The following is a 22120-nucleotide window of genomic DNA, read 5'->3' as shown; positions in this document are numbered from 1 at the left end:
TAATCCTGGGGGCAGAGTGTTGGTACTTGTTCCCACAGTTGAGAGTAAGTTCCTGGCCAAACGGCAGGGGCCCTATGAAATAATAGAAAAGGTTGGAGAGGTGAACAATAAAGTAAGACAACACGATAAGAGGAAACAAATTCAACATGAATTTGTTAAAGCCATGGAGGCAGCAGGAGGTCCTGGCATCAGAACCAGAAACTGTTCCCTGTGGGGATAGTCTGATACCCCAAGTAAAAATGGTAGAAATCCTGTCAGTGTCCCCAAAACAGGAGGTTTTTGATGAGAAATAGGGATGTCTTTTCTGCCCTTACTGGGAGAACTAATCTTATCAAATATGATATTGTTACAGGTAAAGGTAAACGTGAAGCCCTACCGAATCCCTGCAGCACAGAGACAGGCAGTCTCTAAAGAGGAACAGAAATGTTGGAACTTGGCGTAATTGAGGAGTCCCACAGTGATTGGTCAAACCCAATTGTTTTGATTCCCAAGCCTGAAGGGAGTTTACGGTTCTGCAATGACTTCTGTAAACTGAATGAGGTCTCAAAATTTGATGCCTACCCCATGCCCTGGGTAGATGAACTTATAGAGAGGCTGGGCCCTGCTAGGTACCTCACCACTCTAGATCTCACTAAATGGTGAGGAACACCCAGTAGTCTATTTAAGCAGGAAGCTTACACCGGCCGAGAGTAGCTACTCCATTGTAGAGAGGGAGTGCCTGGCAACCAAGTGGGCATTGGAGGCCCTGAAGTACTATCTGCTGGGTCGTAAGTCTAGGTTGGTCACTGACCATTCTCCCCTCGGTGGATGTCAGAAAATAAAGAATAGAATGCTCGAGTCACCAGATGGTTTCTGGCCGTACAGAACTTTACGTTTACCGTGGAGCATAGATCTGGGGCAGTGCAAGGGAATGCAGATACCCTCTCAAGGGTTCATTGCCAGGGGGCTCATTGTGCTCAGCCCTATGGGGGGGACAGTTTGAAGGGAGATTTATTTTCCCCAGATATATTACTCCCAGATGCATAGCGGCCCTGAGGGAGCCTCACCTGGGGAATAATTAGCGGTTAGATCTGCCTGCAGCGAGAGTTAAGGGCTCAGACTGAGAACTGAAACCGGTGTGGGAGGGTCTGTGTTTGTGTGGGAGGGGTCTGTTCCTGTGTGGGAGGGTCTGTGTCTGTGTGGGAGGGGTCTGTTCCTGTGTGGGAGGGTCTGTGCCTGTGTGGGAGGGTCTGTGCCTGTGTGGGAGGGTCTGTGCCTGTGTGGTAGGGTCTGTGGCTGTGTGGGAGGGTCTGTGCCTGTGTGGGAGAGTCAGTGCCTGTGTGGGAGGGTCTGTGCCTGTGTGGGAGGGTCTGTGTCTGTGTGGGAGGGTCTGTGCCTGTGTGGGAGGGTCAGTGCCTGTGTGGGAGGGTCAGTGCCTGTGTGGGAGGGTCAGTGCCTGTGTGGGAGGGTCTGTGCCTGTGTGGGAGGGTCTGTGTCTGTGTGGGAGGGTCTGTGCCTGTGTGGGGGGGTCCGTTCCTGTGTGGGGGGGTCCGTTCCTGTGTGGGAGGGTCCGTTCCTGTGTGGGAGGGTCCGTTCCTGTGTGGGAGGGTCAGTGCCTGTGTGGGAGGGTCTGTGTCTGTGTGGGAGGGTCTGTGCCTGTGTGGGAGGGTCTGTGTCTGTGTGGGAGGGTCTGTGCCTGTGTGGGGGGGTCCGTTCCTGTGTGGGGGGGTCCGTTCCTGTGTGGGAGGGTCCGTTCCTGTGTGGGAGGGTCAGTGCCTGTGTGGGAGGGTCTGTGCCTGTGTGGGAGGGTCTGTGTGGGAGGGTCTGTGCCTGTGTGGGAGGGTCTGTTCCTGTGTGGGAGGGTCCGTTCCTGTGTGGGAGGGTCTCTTCCTGTGTGGGAGGGTCTGTGCCTGTGTGGGAGGGTCTGTGCCTGTGTGGGAGGGTCTGTACCTGTGTGGGAGGGTCTGTGTCTGTGTGGGAGGGGTCTGTTCCTGTGTGGGAGGGTCTGTGCCTGTGTGGGAGGGTCTGTGCCTGTGTGGGAGGGTCTGTGCCTGTGTGGTAGGGTCTGTGGCTGTGTGGGAGGGTCTGTGCCTGTGTGGGAGAGTCAGTGCCTGTGTGGGAGGGTCTGTGCCTGTGTGGGAGGGTCTGTGTCTGTGTGGGAGGGTCTGTGCTGTGTGGGAGGGTCAGTGCCTGTGTGGGAGGGTCAGTGCCTGTGTGGGAGGGTCAGTGCCTGTGTGGGAGGGTCTGTGCCTGTGTGGGAGGGTCTGTGTCTGTGTGGGAGGGTCTGTGCCTGTGTGGGGGGGTCCGTTCCTGTGTGGGGGGGTCCGTTCCTGTGTGGGAGGGTCCGTTCCTGTGTGGGAGGGTCAGTGCCTGTGTGGGAGGGTCAGTGCCTGTGTGGGAGGGTCTGTGTGGGAGGGTCTGTGCCTGTGTGGGAGGGTCTGTTCCTGTGTGGGAGGGTCCGTTCCTGTGTGGGAGGGTCTCTTCCTGTGTGGGAGGGTCTGTGCCTGTGTGGGAGGGTCTGTGCCTGTGTGGGAGGGTATGTGCCTGTGTGCGAGGGTCTGTGCCTGTGTGGGAGGGTCTGTGCCTGTGTGGGAGGGTCTGTGCCTGTGTGGGAGGGTCTGTGCCTGTGTGGGAGGGTCTGTGTCTGTGTGGGAGGGTCTGTGCCTGTGTGCGAGGGTCTGTGTCTGTGTGGGAGGGTCTGTGCCTGTGTGGGAGGGTCTGTGCCTGTGTGGGAGGGTATGTGCCTGTGTGGGAGGGTCTGTGCCTGTGTGGGAGGGTTTGTGCCTGTGTGGGAGGGTCTGTGTCTGTGTGGGAGGGGTCTGTGCCTGTGTGGGAGGGTCTGTGCCTGTGTGGGAAGGTCTGTGTCTGTGTGGGAGGGTCTGTGCCTGTGTGGGAGGGTCTGTGTCTGTGTGGGAGGGTCTGTGCCTGTGTGGGAGGGTCTGTGTCTGTGTGGGAGGGTCTGTGCCTGTGTGGGAGGGTCTGTGTCTGTGTGGGAGGGTCTGTGCCTGTGTGGGAGGGTCTGTGTCTGTGTGGGAGGGTCTGTGCCTGTGTGGGAGGGTCTGTGTCTGTGTGGGAGGGTCTGTGTCTGTGTGGGAGGGTCTGTACCTGTGTGGGAGGGTCTGTGCCTGTGTGGGAGGGTCCGTGCCTGTGTGGGAGGGTCTGTTCCTGTGTGGGAGGGTATGTGCCTGTGTGGGAGGGTCTGTGTCTGTGTGGGAGGGTCTGTGCCTGTGTGGAAAGGTCTGTGTCTGTGTGGGAGGGTCTGTGCCTGTGTGGGAGGGTCCGTGCCTGTGTGGGAGGGTCTGTTCCTGTGTGGGAGGGTATGTTCCTGTGTGGGAGGGTCCGTTCCTGTGTGGGAGGGTCCATTCCTGTGTGGGAGGGTCTGTGCCTGTGTGGGAGGGGTCTGTGCCTGTGTGGGAGGGGTCTGTACCTGTGTGGGAGGGTCTGTGCCTGTGTGGGAGGGTCTGTGCCTGTGTGGGAGGGTCTGTACCTGTGTGGGAGGGTCTGTGCCTGTGTGGGAGGGGTCTGTGCCTGTGTGGGAGGGTCTGTGCCTGTGTGGGAGGGGTCTGTGCCTGTGTGGGAGGGTCTGTGCCTGTGTGGGAGGGGTCTGTGCCTGTGTGGGAGGGTCTGTGCCTGTGTGGGAGGGTCTGTGCCTGTGTGGGAGGGTCTGTGCCTGTGGGGAACAGCTTGAAGTGCTGTGGGGTTTTTTTCTCCCCAACAAAAGGACTCTCTCAAGGTACAGTGACTCTGTGGAGATGTGCTTTTGGGTTTAGCCGGGTATCCCAGTAGGGGGCTGGTAGCAGAGAGGAAAGCACCCTGTGTATTAGTTAGAGCCCAAGTGTGGCAAGGGTTTGTTTACTTTTGTTTTGTTTATGCTCCTGCCTGATACCGGAGGTAATAAATGGACTTTGTTCACCTAAAGACCTGTCTGTATGTCTGATCTCGCTCACCAGACCTACACTGGTTGAGGGAATAGTTTCCCTTTAAATCAGCAGGGGGCAGGTAAGGGAATACCTTCTATACCTACTATACCTACTATACCTACTATACCTACTATACCTACTATACCTACTATACCTACTATACCACAGTACTTTACACCGTGGGGCCGGAATGTCGAGATGTTGGGCACAAACATTACTGTACAAAGTGGTATAAAATGAATGCGCTGTTCATGGAGACGCCCTGTCCTTCTTACTGGCGCTTCAACACCGGCAATTGCCATTTCTGAAATAAAAAATACACACACGGGGGGGCAAGTGTTGAGTAAGAAGTGGAGGCATTTATCAAGGTGTGTTTATTTTTACTATAGAAATCTCTTCTTGTCTTTGGGGCAAAATGAGATTTTTCCTGTTTGTTACAATAACAAATATAAAGAATCTAAATTACTCGCTGGAGGATATTTGGGTTCCTTAGAAGGAATCTTGTTTGTCCAGTTCTCCTATAGAGAACTGCTATATAGAGCTGCTTTAGGCAGGGAGACCTACAGCAGCTATTGTCACAGAACTAGAGATGGGGGAATGTCTCGGAGTCTGAGAGAGGGATCACACAGCGTTTAATCAGAATATTACAGTGTGTTTCTTGCCATTGTCATGCCCCAATTCTGCCCTGGCAAAGGCCTGCAGTGCCCTTATACACAGCAACAAATCCAACAATTCACAAGGCATTGTCTGTATTTAAATGAAAAGGAAAGGTACAAACTCAGTAGCTCAGAAAGGTCTATGTAAATACAGCCATAACGCTGCACCGAGTCCTCTATGAAAAGAAACACAGGATTTCTTATCTCCTTTTGTGTTACATGTTCTTCTGTGTCAGACTTCCTGCTCTCAGAAAAATCCTTCAGGAATCTGTGCAGCTCTCTCCCCCTCCCTTCTCCTCCTCCCCCTCCCATCAGAATTTCCTTCCATCTCTGTGTAATCTGAGCTACCAGCAGCCTAGGTACCATTTCCTAGGTGTGGGGCGTGGAACTATTACACGCAGAGCGACAGAGTACGCAAGTTCCAATGTTCATCCAGTCACACAGTTCATCCCCTATATCAGGGGTCCCCAACCTTTGTTACCCGCGCGCAACATTTTTAAATATAAAAAAAAGTTGGGGAGCAACACAAGAATGAAAAAAAAGTTCCTAGGAGGGGAACAAAAATGGCTATAATTGGATTTTTGATAGCCCAATGTGGACTGGAAGCGTCGAGGGGGCTCAGTTTGGCACTACACATGGTCTTTATGCCTCCAAGTCAAGAATAAAAAATAAGCACCTACTTTGAGGCCACTGGGAGCAACATCCAAGGGGTTGGTGAAGGCCATGTTGCCCCCGAGTCACTGGTTGGGGATCCCTGACCTATACCCATCTAGTTAATGAGTTCTAACCAATAACTAGCCGTAAATACTCTCATTCCTTCTGAGAGCCCCATAGAGCGTGGGGCAATACAGTTGGTACAGATGTTCCACCAGTGTGTTACTCCCAGGAACCATCGTTTTCTGTCCTCGATTTAAATAGTTCCAGAGATGCAGGGCGTAGGAATCCCTGAACTTTGGGACATTTTGCCAGACCTCGTAGTATCTGCTCCAAGATTCGTAAGGAATAGGATAGAACCTCTTCACTTTTAAAATAGAGATGTCGCCACATTTAACATCCTCCGTAGACTGGAACCGAGGGGCAATACAATATTGTTTCAGAACTCGTGTGAAAAGTTGGGGACCTTGGTGCCCCCATTTTGCCCCTCTGTAATTCCGCACAAAGCTCTCCATGCCTTTCCAGGCAAAAGAGTGCCGAGGCGTCAGCCCAAAAATACCGTTACTGGAAAAGTCCGATGATTCGGCTGCCAAAAAGTTGCCAGTGGGGATGGGCCTCATGGATATGAAGTCAGAATCCATGTAAATGCCGCCGTGCCTCCAAATAAGCGCCAACCTGCATCCGTCGGAACTGACGTGCGTCCAGTATCTTTCACGTTCAGGATTAACCTACGTATGGAAAAAAAAATGGAAAATAATTCCACTAGTAATGGGATCCGGCTACCAAAACAGTCACAACAAAAGGTGAAGGGAGTGGGTTATATACTGGTAATCTGGTAATCACCTGGAAATACCCCGATTTGTAGCCCCGGGGGCAGCCATTCCTGCACTGGTACAGCTGGGGTGTTTGCTACAGAAACCCTACTATAGTTTATATAAATACCCCGCTGTGTAGCCCCGGGGGCAGCCATTCCTGCCCTGGTACAGCTGGGGTGTTTGCTACAGAAACCCTACTATAGTTTATATAAATACCCGCTGTGTAGCCCCGGGGGCAGCCGTTCCTGCACCGGTACAGCTGGGGTGTTTGCTACAGAAACCCTACTATAGTTTATATAAATACCCCGCTGTGTAGCCCCGGGGGCAGCCATTCCTGCACTGGTACAGCTGGGGTGTTTGCTACAGAAACCCTACTATAGTTTATATAAATACCCCGCTGTGTAGCCCCGGGGGCAGCCATTCCTGCACTGGTACAGCTGGGGTGTTTGCTACAGAAACCCTACTATAGTTTATATAAATACCCCACTGTGTAGCCCCGGGGGCAGCCATTCCTGCACTGGTACAGCTGGGGTGTTTGCTACAGTAACCCTACTATAGTTTATATAAATACCCCGCTGTGTAGCCCTGGGGTGCAAACACCCCATCTGTACCGGTGCAGGAATGGCTGCCCCCGGGGCTACACAGCGGGGTATTTATATAAACTATAGTAGGGTTTCTGTAGCAAACACCCCAGCTGTACCAGTGCAGGAATGGCTGCCCCCGGGGCTACACAGCGGGGTATTTATATAAACTATAGTAGGGTTTCTGTAGCAAACACCCCAGCTGTACCGGTGCAGGAATGGCTGCCCCCGGGGCTACACAGCGGGGTATTTATATAAACTATAGTAGGGTTTCTGTAGCAAACACCCCAGCTGTACCAGTGCAGGAATGGCTGCCCCCGGGGCTACACAGCGGGGTATTTATATAACCTATAGTAGGGTTTCTGTAGCAAACACCCCAGCTGTACCGGTGCAGGAATGGCTGCCCCCGGGGCTACACAGCGGGGTATTTATATAAACTATAGTAGGGTTTCTGTAGCAAACACCCCAGCTGTACCAGTGCAGGAATGGCTGCCCCCGGGGCTACACAGCGGGGTATTTATATAAACTATAGTAGGGTTTCTGTAGCAAACACCCCAGCTGTACCGGTGCAGGAATGGCTGCCCCCGGGGCTACACAGCGGGGTATTTATATAAACTATAGTAGGGTTTCTGTAGCAAACACCCCAGCTGTACCAGTGCAGGAACGGCTGCCCCCGGGGCTACACAGCGGGGTATTTATATAAACTATAGTAGGGTTTCTGTAGCAAACACCCCAGCTGTACCAGTGCAGGAATGGCCGCCCCCGGGGCTACACAGCAGCTTATTATATAAACTATAGTAGGGTTTCTGTAGCAAACACCCCAGCTGTACCAGTGCAGGAATGGCTGCCCCCGGGCTACACAGCGGGGTATTTATATAAACTATAGTAGGGTTTCTGTAGCAAACACCCCAGCTGTACCAGTGCAGGAATGGCTGCCCCCGGGGCTACACAGCGGGGTATTTATATAAACTATAGTAGGGTTTCTGTAGCAAACACCCCAGCTGTACCGGTGCAGGAATGGCTGCCCCCGGGGCTACACAGCGGGGTATTTATATAAACTATAGTAGGGTTTCTGTAGCAAACACCCCAGCTGTACCGGTGCAGGAATGGCTGCCCCCGGGGCTACACAGCGGGGTATTTATATAAACTATAGTAGGGTTTCTGTAGCAAACACCCCAGCTGTACCGGTGCAGGAATGGCTGCCCCCGGGGCTACACAGCGGGGTATTTATATAAACTATAGTAGGGTTTCTGTAGCAAACACCCCAGCTGTACCGGTGCAGGAATGGCTGCCCCCGGGGCTACACAGCGGGGTATTTATATAAACTATAGTAGGGTTTCTGTAGCAAACACCCCAGCTGTACCAGTGCAGGAATGGCCGCCCCCGGGGCTACACAGCAGCTTATTATATAAACTATAGTAGGGTTTCTGTAGCAAACACCCCAGCTGTACCAGTGCAGGAATGGCCGCCCCCGGGGCTACACAGCAGCTTATTATATAAACTATAGTAGGGTTTCTGTAGCAAACACCCCAGCTGTACCAGTGCAGGAATGGCTGCCCCCGGGGCTACACAGCGGGGTATTTATATAAACTATAGTAGGGTTTCTGTAGCAAACACCCCAGCTGTACCAGTGCAGGAATGGCTGCCCCCGGGGCTACACAGCGGGGTATTTATATAAACTATAGTAGGGTTTCTGTAGCAAACACCCCAGCTGTACCAGTGCAGGAATGGCTGCCCCTGGGGCTACACAGCGGGGTATTTATATAAACTATAGTAGGGTTTCTGTAGCAAACACCCCAGCTGTACCAGTGCAGGAATGGCTGCCCCCGGGGCTACACAGCGGGGTATTTATATAAACTATAGTAGGGTTTCTGTAGCAAACACCCCAGCTGTACCGGTGCAGGAATGGCTGCCCCCGGGGCTACACAGTGGGGTATTTATATAAACTATAGTAGGGTTTCTGTAGCAAACACCCCAGCTGTACCAGTGCAGGAATGGCTGCCCCCGGGGCTACACAGCGGGGTATTTATATAAACTATAGTAGGGTTTCTGTAGCAAACACCCCAGCTGTACCAGTGCAGGAATGGCTGCCCCCGGGGCTACACAGCGGGGTATTTATATAAACTATAGTAGGGTTTCTGTAGCAAACACCCCAGCTGTACCAGTGCAGGAATGGCTGCCCCCGGGGCTACACAGCGGGGTATTTATATAAACTATAGTAGGGTTTCTGTAGCAAACACCCCAGCTGTACCGGTGCAGGAATTACTTTTTCCTTAAAGGAACAGTAACACCAAAAAATGAAAGAGCTTTAAAGTAATAAAAATATAATGCACTGTTGCCCTGCAGTGGTAAAACCGGTGTGTTTGCTACAGTAACACTACTATAGTTTATATAAATAAGCTGCTGTGTAGCCATGGGGGCAGCCATTCAAGCTGGAAAAAAGGAGAAAAGGCACAGGTTACATAGCAGATAACAGATACGTTCTACAGAATACAATAGTGTTTTATCTGTTATCTGCTAAGTGCCTGTGCCTTTTCGCCTTTGAATGGCTGCCCCCATGGCTACATAGCAGCTTATTTATATAAATTATAGTAGACTTTCTGAAGTAAACACACAACTCTTACCAGTGCAGGGCAGCAGCACATTATATTTTAGTTACTTTTATACACTTTCATTTTGTTGGTGTTACTGTTCCTTTAAATAAACTAGCACAAGTTTTGTCGCAGTTCTTTTTTTCACATCTGCGGTGGTTTTTTTCACAAACTTGAATTTTGATCTGCCCCTTTATGTATTACGCCCTAAAGTCACATTTTGATAAATCTGCCCTAAAACCCACCCAACGTTCTATTCATTCCTATGGGATTTTTAGTGGACTCGCTAGTGAGAATACGGCGCTCACCTTACCTTCTCATACCACCGTCTGAGGGGCGTCCCATGAAATAATCTTTCCATTTGCAAAGGGAACAAGTGGACGTTATGAAAAGACGAGAGGGTCGGGAGGCGCTTGAGTGCGTCCCTCATTGCGGTTATGTCCCGTAACCCTTCCATGAAGAAAACCACGGGTCGGTGGCGGTACACGCGGGCCGCAGATTCTATGGTGCATAATACTAGCGAGGGCGGCTTCATTCTGTCTGTCGTCTCAATAAATATAATTCCGTTCCCGTCTCTTAGAACTTCCGCTGGGCTGATGGGAGGGGGCGGGGCTGAGGGGAGGGGCCACTGGGAATGCGCAGAGGGTTGTACATTGGCGATTCTGTAGAAGAATCTGCAGGTCATGAACATAAACATGAGGAGAGCGAAACGTCTCAGTCGTTTGGGCATTGTTTTAAAAAGTGCTCAATCTGCAAAAAAACAAAAATCCTGTTCAGTGGAAAACATTTCCCGGAATTGGAGGCAACCATCTATTGGGCACGGGGCCAAATTTAAAAGAAAACTAACCCCCATACAATAATATATTGCATAAACAGCTCCCATGTAAAACCCTGCTTCATCTAAATAAACCATTTTCATATAAATATACTTATTTAGCAGTATGTGCCATTGGGTAATCCTAAATAGGAAACTGCCATTTTATGTACTAAGGGCCGCCCCCTGGGATCATAGGAGTCACAGTGCACACAAACAAGCCAAGGCACACATACATGCTAGGCCCCATCAGCCAATGAATGGGCAGAGTTCTGCCTTTTGCTCCCACACTACTTCCTGTTACAGTTGGAGCTGCATCACTTCCTGTCAGCTGATCTCTGAGGGAGCACACAGCCCATCACTAAATGGCGGCTCAAGGGAAAGGATGTAAAAGGGCAATATTTACTGATATATACAGTATATTCCAGTTTGGGGAGATTCATTAATAGGCCACTCCTGCAGGGAGGGGTTTGGTGGCTGAGATTTTACAGCCCCACCTGTTTACCCATAATAGTATTTGTCCCCGCCCCCTGTCCCCCGCCCAATACAATGAAGCCATTTACACTACAATGGCACAAAAACTTGCTGAGTATCTATTAAGGCCCCTTTCTGTTGCTCTATTTCTGGGTTTCATTTAACCAGTTAACATTTCCCCCTTATTCGGAATGCTCAGGAGATGAGCTGAGATCTGAGATCATGTAAAAGTCAATGAGCGATATCCCTTCCCTTTCCTGGAACATCCTTCATTTTTGGCGCTGTTTTTTGTGCAACAATTCAAAAAAGTTGAATAAACCTAATAGGGCTGTTCTGCCCCAATAAGGGGTAATTATATCTTAGTTGGGATCAAGTACAGGTCCTGTTTTATTATTACAGAGAAAAGGGAATCATTTAACCATTAAATAAACCCAATAGGGCTGTTCTGCCCCAATAAGGGGTAATTATATCTTAGTTGGGATCAAGTACAGGTACTGTTTTATTATTACAGAGAAAAGGGAATCATTTAACCATTAAATAAACCCAATAGGGCTGTTCTGCCCCAATAAGGGGTAATTATATCTTAGTTGGGATCAAGTACAGGTACTGTTTTATTATTACAGAGAAAAGGGAATCATTTAAACATTAAATAAACCCAATAGGGCTGTTCTGCCCCAATAAGGGGTAATTATATCTTAGTTGGGATCAAGTACAGGTACTGTTTTATTATTACAGAGAAAAGGGAATCATTTAACCATGAAATAAACCCAATAGGGCTGTTCTGCCCCCAATAAGGGGTAATTATATCTTAGTTGGGATCAAGTACAGGTACTGTTTTATTATTACAGAGAGAAAGGGAGAAAAAAATCTATTCGAGAATGTTTTTTGAAAACTTTTGAAAGTTGAACTTTAATGTATTGATTTACCTGGGGGGGTGGTTGAATCCATAAACTAAAGTAAAAATCCTTAAAGACAATTCACAATGACGGTTTTTCTTGTCAGTCAAGATTTTCCGTCTCATTGAAAGTAAAGGAAGAATATGAATCTGTTTCCGTGTGACTCTCTGCGACTGGATGGGCCCATTCTCCACAGACTTTTTTATTAAATATTTCAGAAAAGAGGTTTTGCCGCAGGTTCTTTTCTTTCCCTCAAACTTGACAACTGATAAATCCGATGCCAGTGGAACATTATTTGGAAGAAAAATGTATTTGATTCCAGGAAACGCTTCACAAAGGGGTGATAACTACATATATCAGGCTCCTTTGCTCATTGTTCCATGAATGACCCAATTAATTCCATGATTAGGAATTTATTATCATAACATTGTAACCCGCCCAGCGAATGTGACCAATTGCACAGCAGTCCCTTACCTGCCAGCCAGGAGCAGAAATGGTGGGAAATGCAGAATGCCAGGGAATGTGCCAGGGGACACAAATGTCCGAGGGACCAACAACCCCTGTCCCTGGGGGTGGGACACTTTATGGGCAGGAAAAATGCTTTCCTAAAGTTAAAAAAAAAAAAAAGAATTCTTCCAATGGGAGTGAAGGACAAAAAAGATGCTGGGGGTGGGGTTGGTCTTTTAAAGATTTGGGGCGGTCCTTCTGATGCGTGCAAGGGGGAGGGGCTAAATCAGTGAGTGCCAACATGGAGACTGGTCAGGGAAAGAATGTAGGGACAAATATTTGTTGTGAAAATAAGCGTTAGTCAAAAATCTCTCATTTGTCAGTGGAAATGGGACATTTATAGTGATATAGTGATGAGCGCGTTTATTCCGGTTTTGTGGAAAAAATTCACCAAATGGCAAAAATGAGTGAAAAGCAATAACGTCAATGGGGCTTATTTTTCACGTGCCGACTTTTCCCTTACCGTGCGACTTTCCTTTTACTGCCATTGATGCCATTTCAGTCTATGGGCCTTTTTTGGGGGGCAAAACATGGTGAAAAAATTTCGCCCATCCCTAGTGATGAGTGAATCTCTCCCGTTTCACCGAAAAAATTGCAAAAATTCACAAAATGGCAAAAAATTAGCAAAAAGCCTAAAATGTTGCGCTTCAAAAAAATTATTGCACGTATAAAAGCGCGGCATTTTCTTCTACAGGCGCGTGATTTTTGTTATTTTTGCTCCTGTTTCACAAAACAATCTGTCAATGGCAAAACGCGGAAATCCCGAGTCGCTGGCGCAGCGTGTGGATCTACCCTCGCCCCAATATCCAAACTGTTAGAAATAATCAGTAAGTAGCGATAAACATGTCATTTTTCAAGTTTGGATTCGTTTTTTTGGATTTCCCCATTGGTGGATTTTTTTTCCCCAAATGACGCCAAAAATTTTGGTGCGAAAATAATTCTCAGAGTGAGGAAAAAGTTTTGGTTGCATCAAAAAAGCAGGAAAAAGTTGCGCATGTCAAAAAAGTCGCAAATTTTTCGCTGTTTCGTGAATTTTTTCCCAGTTTTGCCAATTTTCCACCGAGGTGAAACAGAACAGATTCGCTCATCAATAATTAGTGATGAGCAAAATTTTTTGCCAGGAATGAATTTGCAGTGAATTTTCATGTTTCGCCATTGGTAGATTTTTCCACGAAAGGGGCCGGAAAAAAAACCCAATAAAAAATTGTCAAAAAAATGGTTGCAAATTTTTTTTTTGGAGACTTGAAGTATGGAGGTATGGAGATCCAAATGATGGAAAGACCCCTTATCCAGAAAACCCCTGCTCCACACCATTCTGGGTAACAGGTCCCATACCTGTACAATTCTGTAATGTGGTGCAGGATTGTACAGGTATGGGACCTGTTACCCAGAATGGTCTGGAGCAGGGGTTTTCTGGATAAAGGGTCTTTCCACTTACAAGTTCTGGTTTTGTTGTTTTGGTTATAAATAAATACAGTTTAAGGTGAGATTGTTGCAGTTACACAACACCAACGATACATCAGTTTGGCAGCAATGACTAATCTGCTGCAGTTCTACCTGCCTGACAAGGGCTGACAAAACAGACAGGTGAAACACGTTGGGCAGGTAGAACTGCTGCAGATCATTGCCCAAGGAACTGCTCTATGTGCATGGGCCCTAATGCATTTCTACTTGCCCCCGGGGCAATGGGAGATGGGCCCTTTCACTGACATAAATATGTGCTCGCTGGGTTTCTGTGCAGGTGTGAAAGTGAAAACTATAGCAGCAATCTGGTTGCTAGGGTCCAGTTTAACCTAGCAACCAGGCAGTGGTTTGAATGAGAGACAGGATATGAATAGTAGAGTCTGAATAGAAAGATAAGGAATAAAAAGTAACAGTAACAATAAAACTGGAGCCTCACAGAGCAATAGGGTTTGGCTGCCGGGGTCAGTGACCCCCATTTGAAAGCTGGAAAAGGTCAGATGAGGAAGGCAAATAAGTAAAAAACTATAGAAAATGAAGACCAATTGAAAACTTGCTAAGACTAGGCCATTCTGTAACATACTAAGGGGAGGGGCAATTTACTAAAACCCTATTTTTTTCCTCATTTTTATTTTTAAGTAGTACATTCAATTGTAGTGGTGAGCAAAATTTTTCGGCAGACGTGGATTTGGGGTGAAATTCTGCATTTCGCCATCGGAGAATTCACAAAAAATTTGCCAGGAAAAAAATTCCCATTGACTTTAAAGGGGATGTTCACCTTTGAGTTAACTTTTATTATGATGTAGAGAGTGATAGACAGTTTGCAATTGGTCTTCATTTTTTATTATTTGAGGGTTTTTAATTATTCAGCAGCTCTGCAGTTTGGAGTTTCAGCAGCTATCTGGTTGCTAGGGTCCTAAATACCTTAGTAACTACAGAGAGGTTTGAATAAGAAACTGGTATATAAATAGGAGAGGGGCTGAATAGAAAGATAAGGAATAAAAAGTAACAATAACAATAAAACTGGAGCCTCACAGAGCAATAGGGTTTGGCTGCCGGGGTCACTGACCCCCATTTGAAAGCTGGAAAGAGTCAGAAGAAGAAGGGAAATAATTAGAAAACATGAATAAATGAAAATAAATAATGAAGACCAACTGAAAATTTGCTTAGAATTGGTCATTCTATAACCTACTAAAAGTTGTTGTCGAATGGCCCATTCCTAGCAACTTTTCAATTGGTCTTCATTATTTATTTATTTTTTACAGTTTTTTAATAACAGTTTATATCTGCTTTAATATATATATATATATATATGTCTTAGGTTTAGTTAGTAAAGTTAATTAAGCACATTCTAGAAACCTATTATGAAGATAAGGGGAGTCCAGTGTCCTTGTAAATATAGTGTTGGGTAAACAGTCCATAGTCATTGTTTATTGTTACATAATAAACACAGGTATTGGTACCCAACAAACAGCAGGCAATACCCAATTAATATAAATAAGATCTTGTCATAAAGGTATAAAGTTTTTAATCTGACCAGATACAATGGCTGAATATTTCTTATTACTAAACACAATACTGTTCAAGTCAGTAGTTGGACTTGGGGTTTTTCCCAAGAACTTTGGCATAAAAGAACAGCCTTAGCTTTGGGCCAGTAGCTTCACCTCGGACTCCTGAACGAGCGCCTGGAATCTTGGATCATCGCTTGATTTTTTGGGGAACCAAAGGATCACACCAAGGGTTGAGGGGACCCCTAGTTTGCTGGACCAATGCTGAACTGGCCATCTCTGTAACTACAATCATACGAAACTAAGTAAATGTTTTAGATTCTTTTACTACTGTACTACTGCTCATTAACAGTTTCATCAGAAGGTTTAATCATTGGTCCTGTAATTAATAAAAATAATATTAATAAAGGTTAACCCCCTTTAATACACTGGGGAAGGGGCAGTTAAGGGGGGGTCACTATATATAAATATATAAGGGGGGGGCAGAAATTAAATAGAGAAAGTACAGGGAAGAGCGACTAAGCTGATAAAGGGAATGGGCTCAGTTATGGGGAAAGGCTGGCCCAGTTGGGATTGGTTACACTGGGGGGGGCAGTTAAGGGGGGGGTCACTATATATAAATATATAAGGGGGGGCAGTAATGAAATAGAGAAAGTACAGGGAAGAGCGACTAAGCTGATAAAGGGAATGGGCTCAGTTATGGGGAAAGGCTGGCCCAGTTGGGATTGGTTACACTGGGGGGGGGCAGTTAAGGGGGGGGGTCACTATATATAAATATATAAGGGGGGCAGTAATGAAATAGAGAAAGTACAGGGAAGAGCGACTAAGCTGATAAAGGGAATGGGCTCAGTTATGGGGAAAGGCTGGCCCAGTTGGGATTGGTTACACTGGGGGGGCAGTTAAGGGGGGGTCACTATATATATATAAGGGGGGGCAGTAATGAAATAGAGAAAGTACAGGGAAGAGCGACTAAGCTGATAAAGGGAATGGGCTCAGTTATGGGGAAAGGCTGGCCCAGTTGGGATTGGTTACACTGGGGGGGGGGGGGCAGTTAAGGGGGGGTCACTATATATAAATATATAAGGGGGGGCAGTAATGAAATAGAGAAAGTACAGGGAAGAGCGACTAAGCTGATAAAGGGAATGGGCTCAGTTATGGGGAAAGGCTGGCCCAGTTGGGATTGGTTACACTGGGGAAGGGGCAGTTAAGGGGGGGTCACTATATATAAATATATAAGGGGGGCAGTAATGAAATAGAGAAAGTACAGGGAAGAGCGACTAAGCTGATAAAGGGAATGGGCTCAGTTATGGGGAAAGGCTGGCCCAGTTGGGATTGGTTACACTGGGGAAGGGGCAGTTAAGGGGGGGTCACTATATATAAATATATAAGGGGGGGCAGTAATGATATAGAGAAAGTACAGGGAAGAGCGACTAAGCTGATAAAGGGAATGGGCTCAGTTATGGGGAAAGGCTGGCCCAGTTGGGATTGGTTACACTGGGGAAGGGGCAGTTAAGGGGGGGTCACTATATATAAATATATAAGGGGGGGCAGTAATGAAATAGAGAAAGTACAGGGAAGAGCGACTAAGCTGATAAAGGGAATGGGCTCAGTTATGGGGAAAGGCTGGCCCAGTTGGGATTGGTTACACTGGGGGGGGGCAGTTAAAGGGGGGGTCACTATATATAAATATATAAGGGGGGGCAGTAATGAAATAGAGAAAGTACAGGGAAGAGCGACTAAGCTGATAAAGGGGATGGGCTCAGTTATGGGGAAAGGCTGACCCAGTTGGGATTGGTTACACTGGGGGGGGCAGTTAAGGGGGGGTCACTATATATAAATATACAAGGGGGGGGCAGTAATGAAATAGAGAAAGTACAGGGAAGAGCGACTAAGCTGATAAAGGGAATGGGCTCAGTTATGGGGAAAGGCTGGCCCAGTTGGGATTGGTTACACTGGGGGGGGGGGGGGCAGTTAAGGGGGGGTCACTATATATAAATATATAAGGGGGGCAGTAATGAAATAGAGAAAGTACAGGGAAGAGCGACTAAGCTGATAAAGGGAATGGGCTCAGTTATGGGGAAAGGCTGGCCCAGTTGGGATTGGTTACACTGGGGGGGGAAGGGGCAGTTAAGGGGGGGGTCACTATATATAAATATATAAGGGGGGCAGTAATGAAATAGAGAAAGTACAGGGAAGAGTGACTAAGCTGATAAAGGGTATGGGCTCAGTTATGGGGAAAGGCTGGCCCAGTTGGGATTGGTTACACTGGGGGGGGCAGTTAAGGGGGGTCACTATATATAAATATATAAGGGGGGGCAGTAATGAAATAGAGAAAGTACAGGGAAGAGCGACTAAGCTGATAAAGGGTATGGGCTCAGTTATGGGGAAAGGCTGGCCCAGTTGGGATTGGTTACACTGGGGGGGGCAGTTAAGGGGGGTCACTATATATAAATATATAAGGGGGGGCAGTAATGAAATAGAGAAAGTACAGGGAAGAGCGACTAAGCTGATAAAGGGAATGGGCTCAGTTATGGGGAAAGGCTGGCCCAGTTGGGATTGGTTACACTGGGGGGGGGGGGGGGCAGTTAAGGGGGGGTCACTATATATAAATATATAAGGGGGGGCAGTAATGAAATAGAGAAAGTACAGGGAAGAGCGACTAAGCTGATAAAGGGAATGGGCTCAGTTATGGGGAAAGGCTGGCCCAGTTGGGATTGGTTACACTGGGGGGGGGGGCAGTTAAGGGGGGGTCACTATATATAAATATATAAGGGGGCCATATAATAATATCTAATGATTTATTTATCAGTAGGACCCCCCAGCAGACATGAGGCTACAATTTCTCTCACCGTGGTTTTCTACCCACAATGCAGCATTTATTTCCACAATTCCAGTGTAATTTGTGCCTGTATGATTTTGGCGTTTGATAGGAAACCTACTCAGACACAGGGACACCATACAGACTCCTTGCAAATAGTGCCCACGCTCAGGGCCCCAGCACTGCAATGAGCCATCCCACTGTAATGGCCAATTTATTTGGGGGAGGTGGGTAATAATATGAACAGATTTTAACTGAAATGAGAGCCCTTCTTCAATGGAGCCTCTCATGCAGGACTAGACAGATATTTAAAATAAGCCCTGGCATTCCCAGTACCCAGAGGCACAAACAGCCCCCCAATAAATAGTGAGTGTCTGTGGCACCTTATAGCAGCCCCTTACTGTAAAAAAACCATCTTTAGGTGGAAGCCCTTTTCTTCTTATCAAGATCACAGATATATAGAAACATTGGGGTAACAGTCACCCTGCTATAGTTCCAGGGGTACCCAGGGCACAAATAAGCACTCACCCCAAATCTCCCCCTAACTGGCCTTCAGGCTGGGCCCCCTTAGCCCATAACAAGGTTACAGATATATAGAAACATTGGGGTAACAGTCACCCCGCTATAGTTCCAGGGGTACCCAGGGCACAAATAAGCACTCACCCCAAATCCCCCCCTAACTGGCCTTCAGGCTGGGCCCCCTTAGCCCATAACAAGGTTACAGATATATAGAAACATTGGGGTAACAGTCACCCCACTATAGTTCCAGGGGTACCCAGGGCACAAATAAGCACTCACCCCAAATCCCCCCCTAACTGGCCTTCAGGCTGGGCCCCCTTAGCCCATAACAAGGTTACAGATATATAGAAACATTGGGGTAACAGTCACCCCGCTATAGTTCCAGGGGTACCCAGGGCACAAATAAGCACTCACCCCAAATCCCCCCCTAACTGGCCTTCAGGCTGGGCCCCCTTAGCCCATAACAAGGTTACAGATATATAGAAACATTGGGGTAACAGTCACCCCGCTATAGTTCCAGGGGTACCCAGGGCACAAATAAGCACTCACCCCAAAACTCCCCCAAGGTACCACAATGTTTGTGAAACATTTACAGCCAATCATTTTATTGAGAGAATAAAACCCATGGGGGGGGAAGAGATACATTTCTGATTTAATCCATTCTGTCAGTTCCCAGTGCAGATATATGAGGGGACACAGTGTATGGGGGCTGAGAAGGTTCATTTCTCATGACATTGCAAAGAAATAACACAAACGGGTGTGTGGGGAAGGGGTTTAGTTATGGGCCGGCGAGGGCCGAGTAGCACATATATGGCTTTAGCTTCTTGCTAATAAACCTCCACTTCACACAGTTGGAGATTTTCCTCGCGCCCGGGAATAACCACAGAGACATATCGACCCTCCTTCCCTTTACAGAACACAGTGATGGTTTCCTCGGAATCGTCGGTTATGGTGTCGCATCTACAAAAAAAAAAGGAAATTGAATTGGCAACTGGACCCAGGGAGGGAGAAATGAATTCAGCCCAAAATATTGATTTTATTATCATGTTTCTTAGCCCTATGTAAAATAAAAAACACTCCTGGTTCAAGGCAACAATGGAAGGAAGATGAAGGATGAGTATGGGACTCACACTGGGTTGTTATTATCGGCTGAATCTCCAACGCGGACCTCGGCTCCCAACAGGCGCTCCCAGCAGCAGTCCCCTCTGTTCACTATCACCACTTTCTCCACTTTGTAGCACTTCGTCAAGTCCAGCCGCCACCAAGCCGGGTTGTCACTACCGGTGAGGGAACATGAGCCGTACCTCATATTTGAGGTCGTGTCGCCATCATTAGCGTTACCAGCGCCGTACTCGGGTCTATACGTTGAGCTCTGTGTGGCCACTCCCAATACTGCCAGATTCACGTCTATATAAAAAATTTATTTATTTACATTATGGTTTTGGTGTCGCAGAGATGCTGATGTACCCTGGGCTTGTAATGTACTGAGTGTCTGTGTGCAGATCCGTGGGATACTTTCCCATAAACATGGGAAGGACATTGGGGTTTCATCTGTAGGAACCTTTTGCCATAGACCCAGAGTGGGAGAAGATACATGAACATCTTCCTGCCATAGACGCAGAGTGGGAGAAGATACAAGATGGACACCTTCCTGCCAAAGGCCCAGAGTGGCTGAAGATACGAGATGGACACCTTCCTGCCATAGACCCTGAGTGTCAGAAGATATGGGATGGACACCTTTCTGACATAGACCCAGAGTGGCAGAAGATACGAGATGGACACCTTCCCGCCATAGACCCAGAGTGTCAGAAGATATGGGATGGACACCTTTCTGACATAGACCCAGAGTGGCAGAAGATACGACATGGACACCTTCCTGCCATAGACCCAGAGTGTCAGAAGATACGAGATGGACACCTTTCTGCCATAAACCCAGAGTGTCAGAAGATATGGGATGGACACCTTCCTGCCATAGACCCAGAGTGTCAGAAGATATGGGATGGGCACCTTTCTTCCATAGACCCAGAGTGGCAGAAGATATGAGATGGACACCTTCCTGCCATAGACCCAAAGTGTCAGAAGATATGGGATGGACACCTTTCTGCCATAGGCCCAGAGTGGCAGAAGATATGGGATGGACACCTTTCTGCCATAGGCCCAGAGTAGCAGAAAATATGGGATGGACACCTTCCTGCCATTGACCCAGAGTGGCAGAATATATGGGATGGACATCTTCCTGCCATAGACCCAGAGTGTCAGTAGATATAGGATGGACAACTGCCTGCCATAGACCCAGAGTTTCAGAAGATATGGGATGGACAACTGCCTGCCATTGACCCAGAGTGTCAGAAGATATGGGACGGACACCTTCCTGCCATAGACCCAGAGTGTCAGAAGATATGGGATGGACACCTTCCTGCCATAGACCCAGAGTGGCAGAAGATATGGGATGGACACCTTTCTGCCATAAACCCAGAGTGTCAGAAGATATGGGATGGACACCTTCCTGCCATAGACCCAGAGTGGCAGAAGATATGGGATGGACACCTTCCTGCCATAGACCCAGAGTGGCAGAACATATGGGATGGACACCTTCCTGCCATAAACCCAGAGTGTCAGAAGATATGGGATGGACACCTTCCTGCCATAGACCCAGAGTGGCAGAAGATATGGGATGGACACCTTTCTGCCATAAACCCAGAGTGTCAGAAGATATGGGATGGACACCTTTCTGCCATAAACCCAGAGTGGCAGAAGATATGGGATGGACACCTTCCTGCCATAGACCCAGAGTGGCAGAAGATATAGGATGGACACCTTCCTGCCATAGACCCAGAGTGGCAGAAGATATGGGATGGACACCTTCCTGCCATAGACCCAGAGTGTCAGAAGATATGGGGTGGACAACTGCCTGCCATTGACCCAGAGTGGCAGAAGATATGGGATGGACAACTGCCTGCCATTGACCCAGAGCGGCAGAAGATATGGGATGGACAACTGCCTGCCATTGACCCAGAGTGGCAGAAGATATGGGATGAACAAGCCCTTTATAAAAGTCCTACGGAACAGGGAGGGAAAATAAGGTAGGTGGTTTGGACTCGTAATGGGTCTTTATCTTGTAGGTCTTCTTCAGGCCCAACTGCCACCAAGCGGGATTGTCTTTCCAAATGGACTTCTTATTAATGCCATCAATGGCTCCATCAGCAGAGAACCTAGATACTAAAGTGGAGCTTTGTGTGGCCTCCCCTGACTGTGCCAGATTATGCACAAAGGAATAAAATGATACAAAGGCAAAGGCACAGTGGCCCCATAATTGCTGTAGGTAATGGAGCTAATTAGTGGTTGTTTAGTGGGAGAGGATATTATTTATTACATTGCGATACAATTATGCATAAATGTACTAAGGTTTGCATTGAGTAAGGTGAGTAGAAATAAACATGAATGCTAAGTCAAGGGGATTCTCCTACCTCCGGGGGGGACGTTGCAGGAATGGACCCACCCAATGGAGACGCCAATCAGTAGGACCACAATGCACTTCATCCTAATGGAGAAGAGACAAGACAATGATAAATTGAAAGTTGGCACCTTCATTTCTTTAAATGGCAAAAAGTGCTGATACTGAGACAAAATAAAGTGCCGGATTTCCCACCTTATTCACAAACCTCTATCTCCACTATTGTGAAACAGACAGTTCCCTTTAGGGGAATATTTGCCTGGGGAAACTATACACCATTTTTTTCAGGACAAGCTGGGATTTTATTTGTTTTTAAATTGTTGTGTAATTCCACAAGATTTAAAGGTCTAAATACTTCTTTATGGGAAGAAGTGAATCAAGGGCCCATCCCCCACACTACTCCGCCCCCACACTACTTCTCTACCCCCCTACTGGTTACTGGTCAACAGCAATCCAACCCACCCACCAACATG

The 22120-nt window shown here is 47.6% G+C and overlaps 2 protein-coding genes across 3 annotated transcripts; both read right to left on the bottom strand.

Annotated features, from left to right (window-relative positions):
• Positions 1-4631: 4631 nt before the first annotated feature.
• a4gnt (alpha-1,4-N-acetylglucosaminyltransferase) lies at positions 4632-12999 on the bottom strand. Of its 2 annotated transcripts, none has more exon segments than NM_001016662.2 (3): positions 4632-5937; positions 9510-9946; positions 11855-11875. In NM_001016662.2, coding segments are annotated over 2 exon segments (1005 nt in total). In that variant the 5' UTR covers positions 9927-9946; positions 11855-11875; the 3' UTR covers positions 4632-5349.
• Positions 13000-18781: 5782 nt separating this feature from the next.
• LOC733495 (novel protein similar to X-epilectin) lies at positions 18782-21736 on the bottom strand. The gene is given in 3 exon segments (NM_001044431.2): positions 18782-19153; positions 19324-19600; positions 21661-21736. Coding segments are annotated over 3 exon segments (483 nt in total). The 5' UTR covers positions 21734-21736; the 3' UTR covers positions 18782-19020.
• Between the last annotated feature and the right edge of the window lie 384 nt (positions 21737-22120).

The sequence above is a fragment of the Xenopus tropicalis genome, chromosome 6, assembly GCF_000004195.4.
Source record: "Xenopus tropicalis strain Nigerian chromosome 6, UCB_Xtro_10.0, whole genome shotgun sequence".
In the NCBI taxonomy this organism is placed as follows: Eukaryota; Metazoa; Chordata; class Amphibia; order Anura; family Pipidae; genus Xenopus; species Xenopus tropicalis.
This window is presented reverse-complemented; position numbering and strand designations above follow the sequence as displayed.

Bases quoted from the DNA above. Each gene is read 5' to 3' on its own strand.
- a4gnt (XM_031903385.1), bottom strand. From the start codon at position 9,926: ATGCCCAAACGACTGAGACGTTTCGCTCTCCTCATGTTTATGTTCATG. The intron at 5,938-9,509 runs GTAAGGTGAGCG...TTCCATACGTAG, and splicing joins TCAGACGGTGGTATGAGAAG to GTTAATCCTGAACGTGAAAG.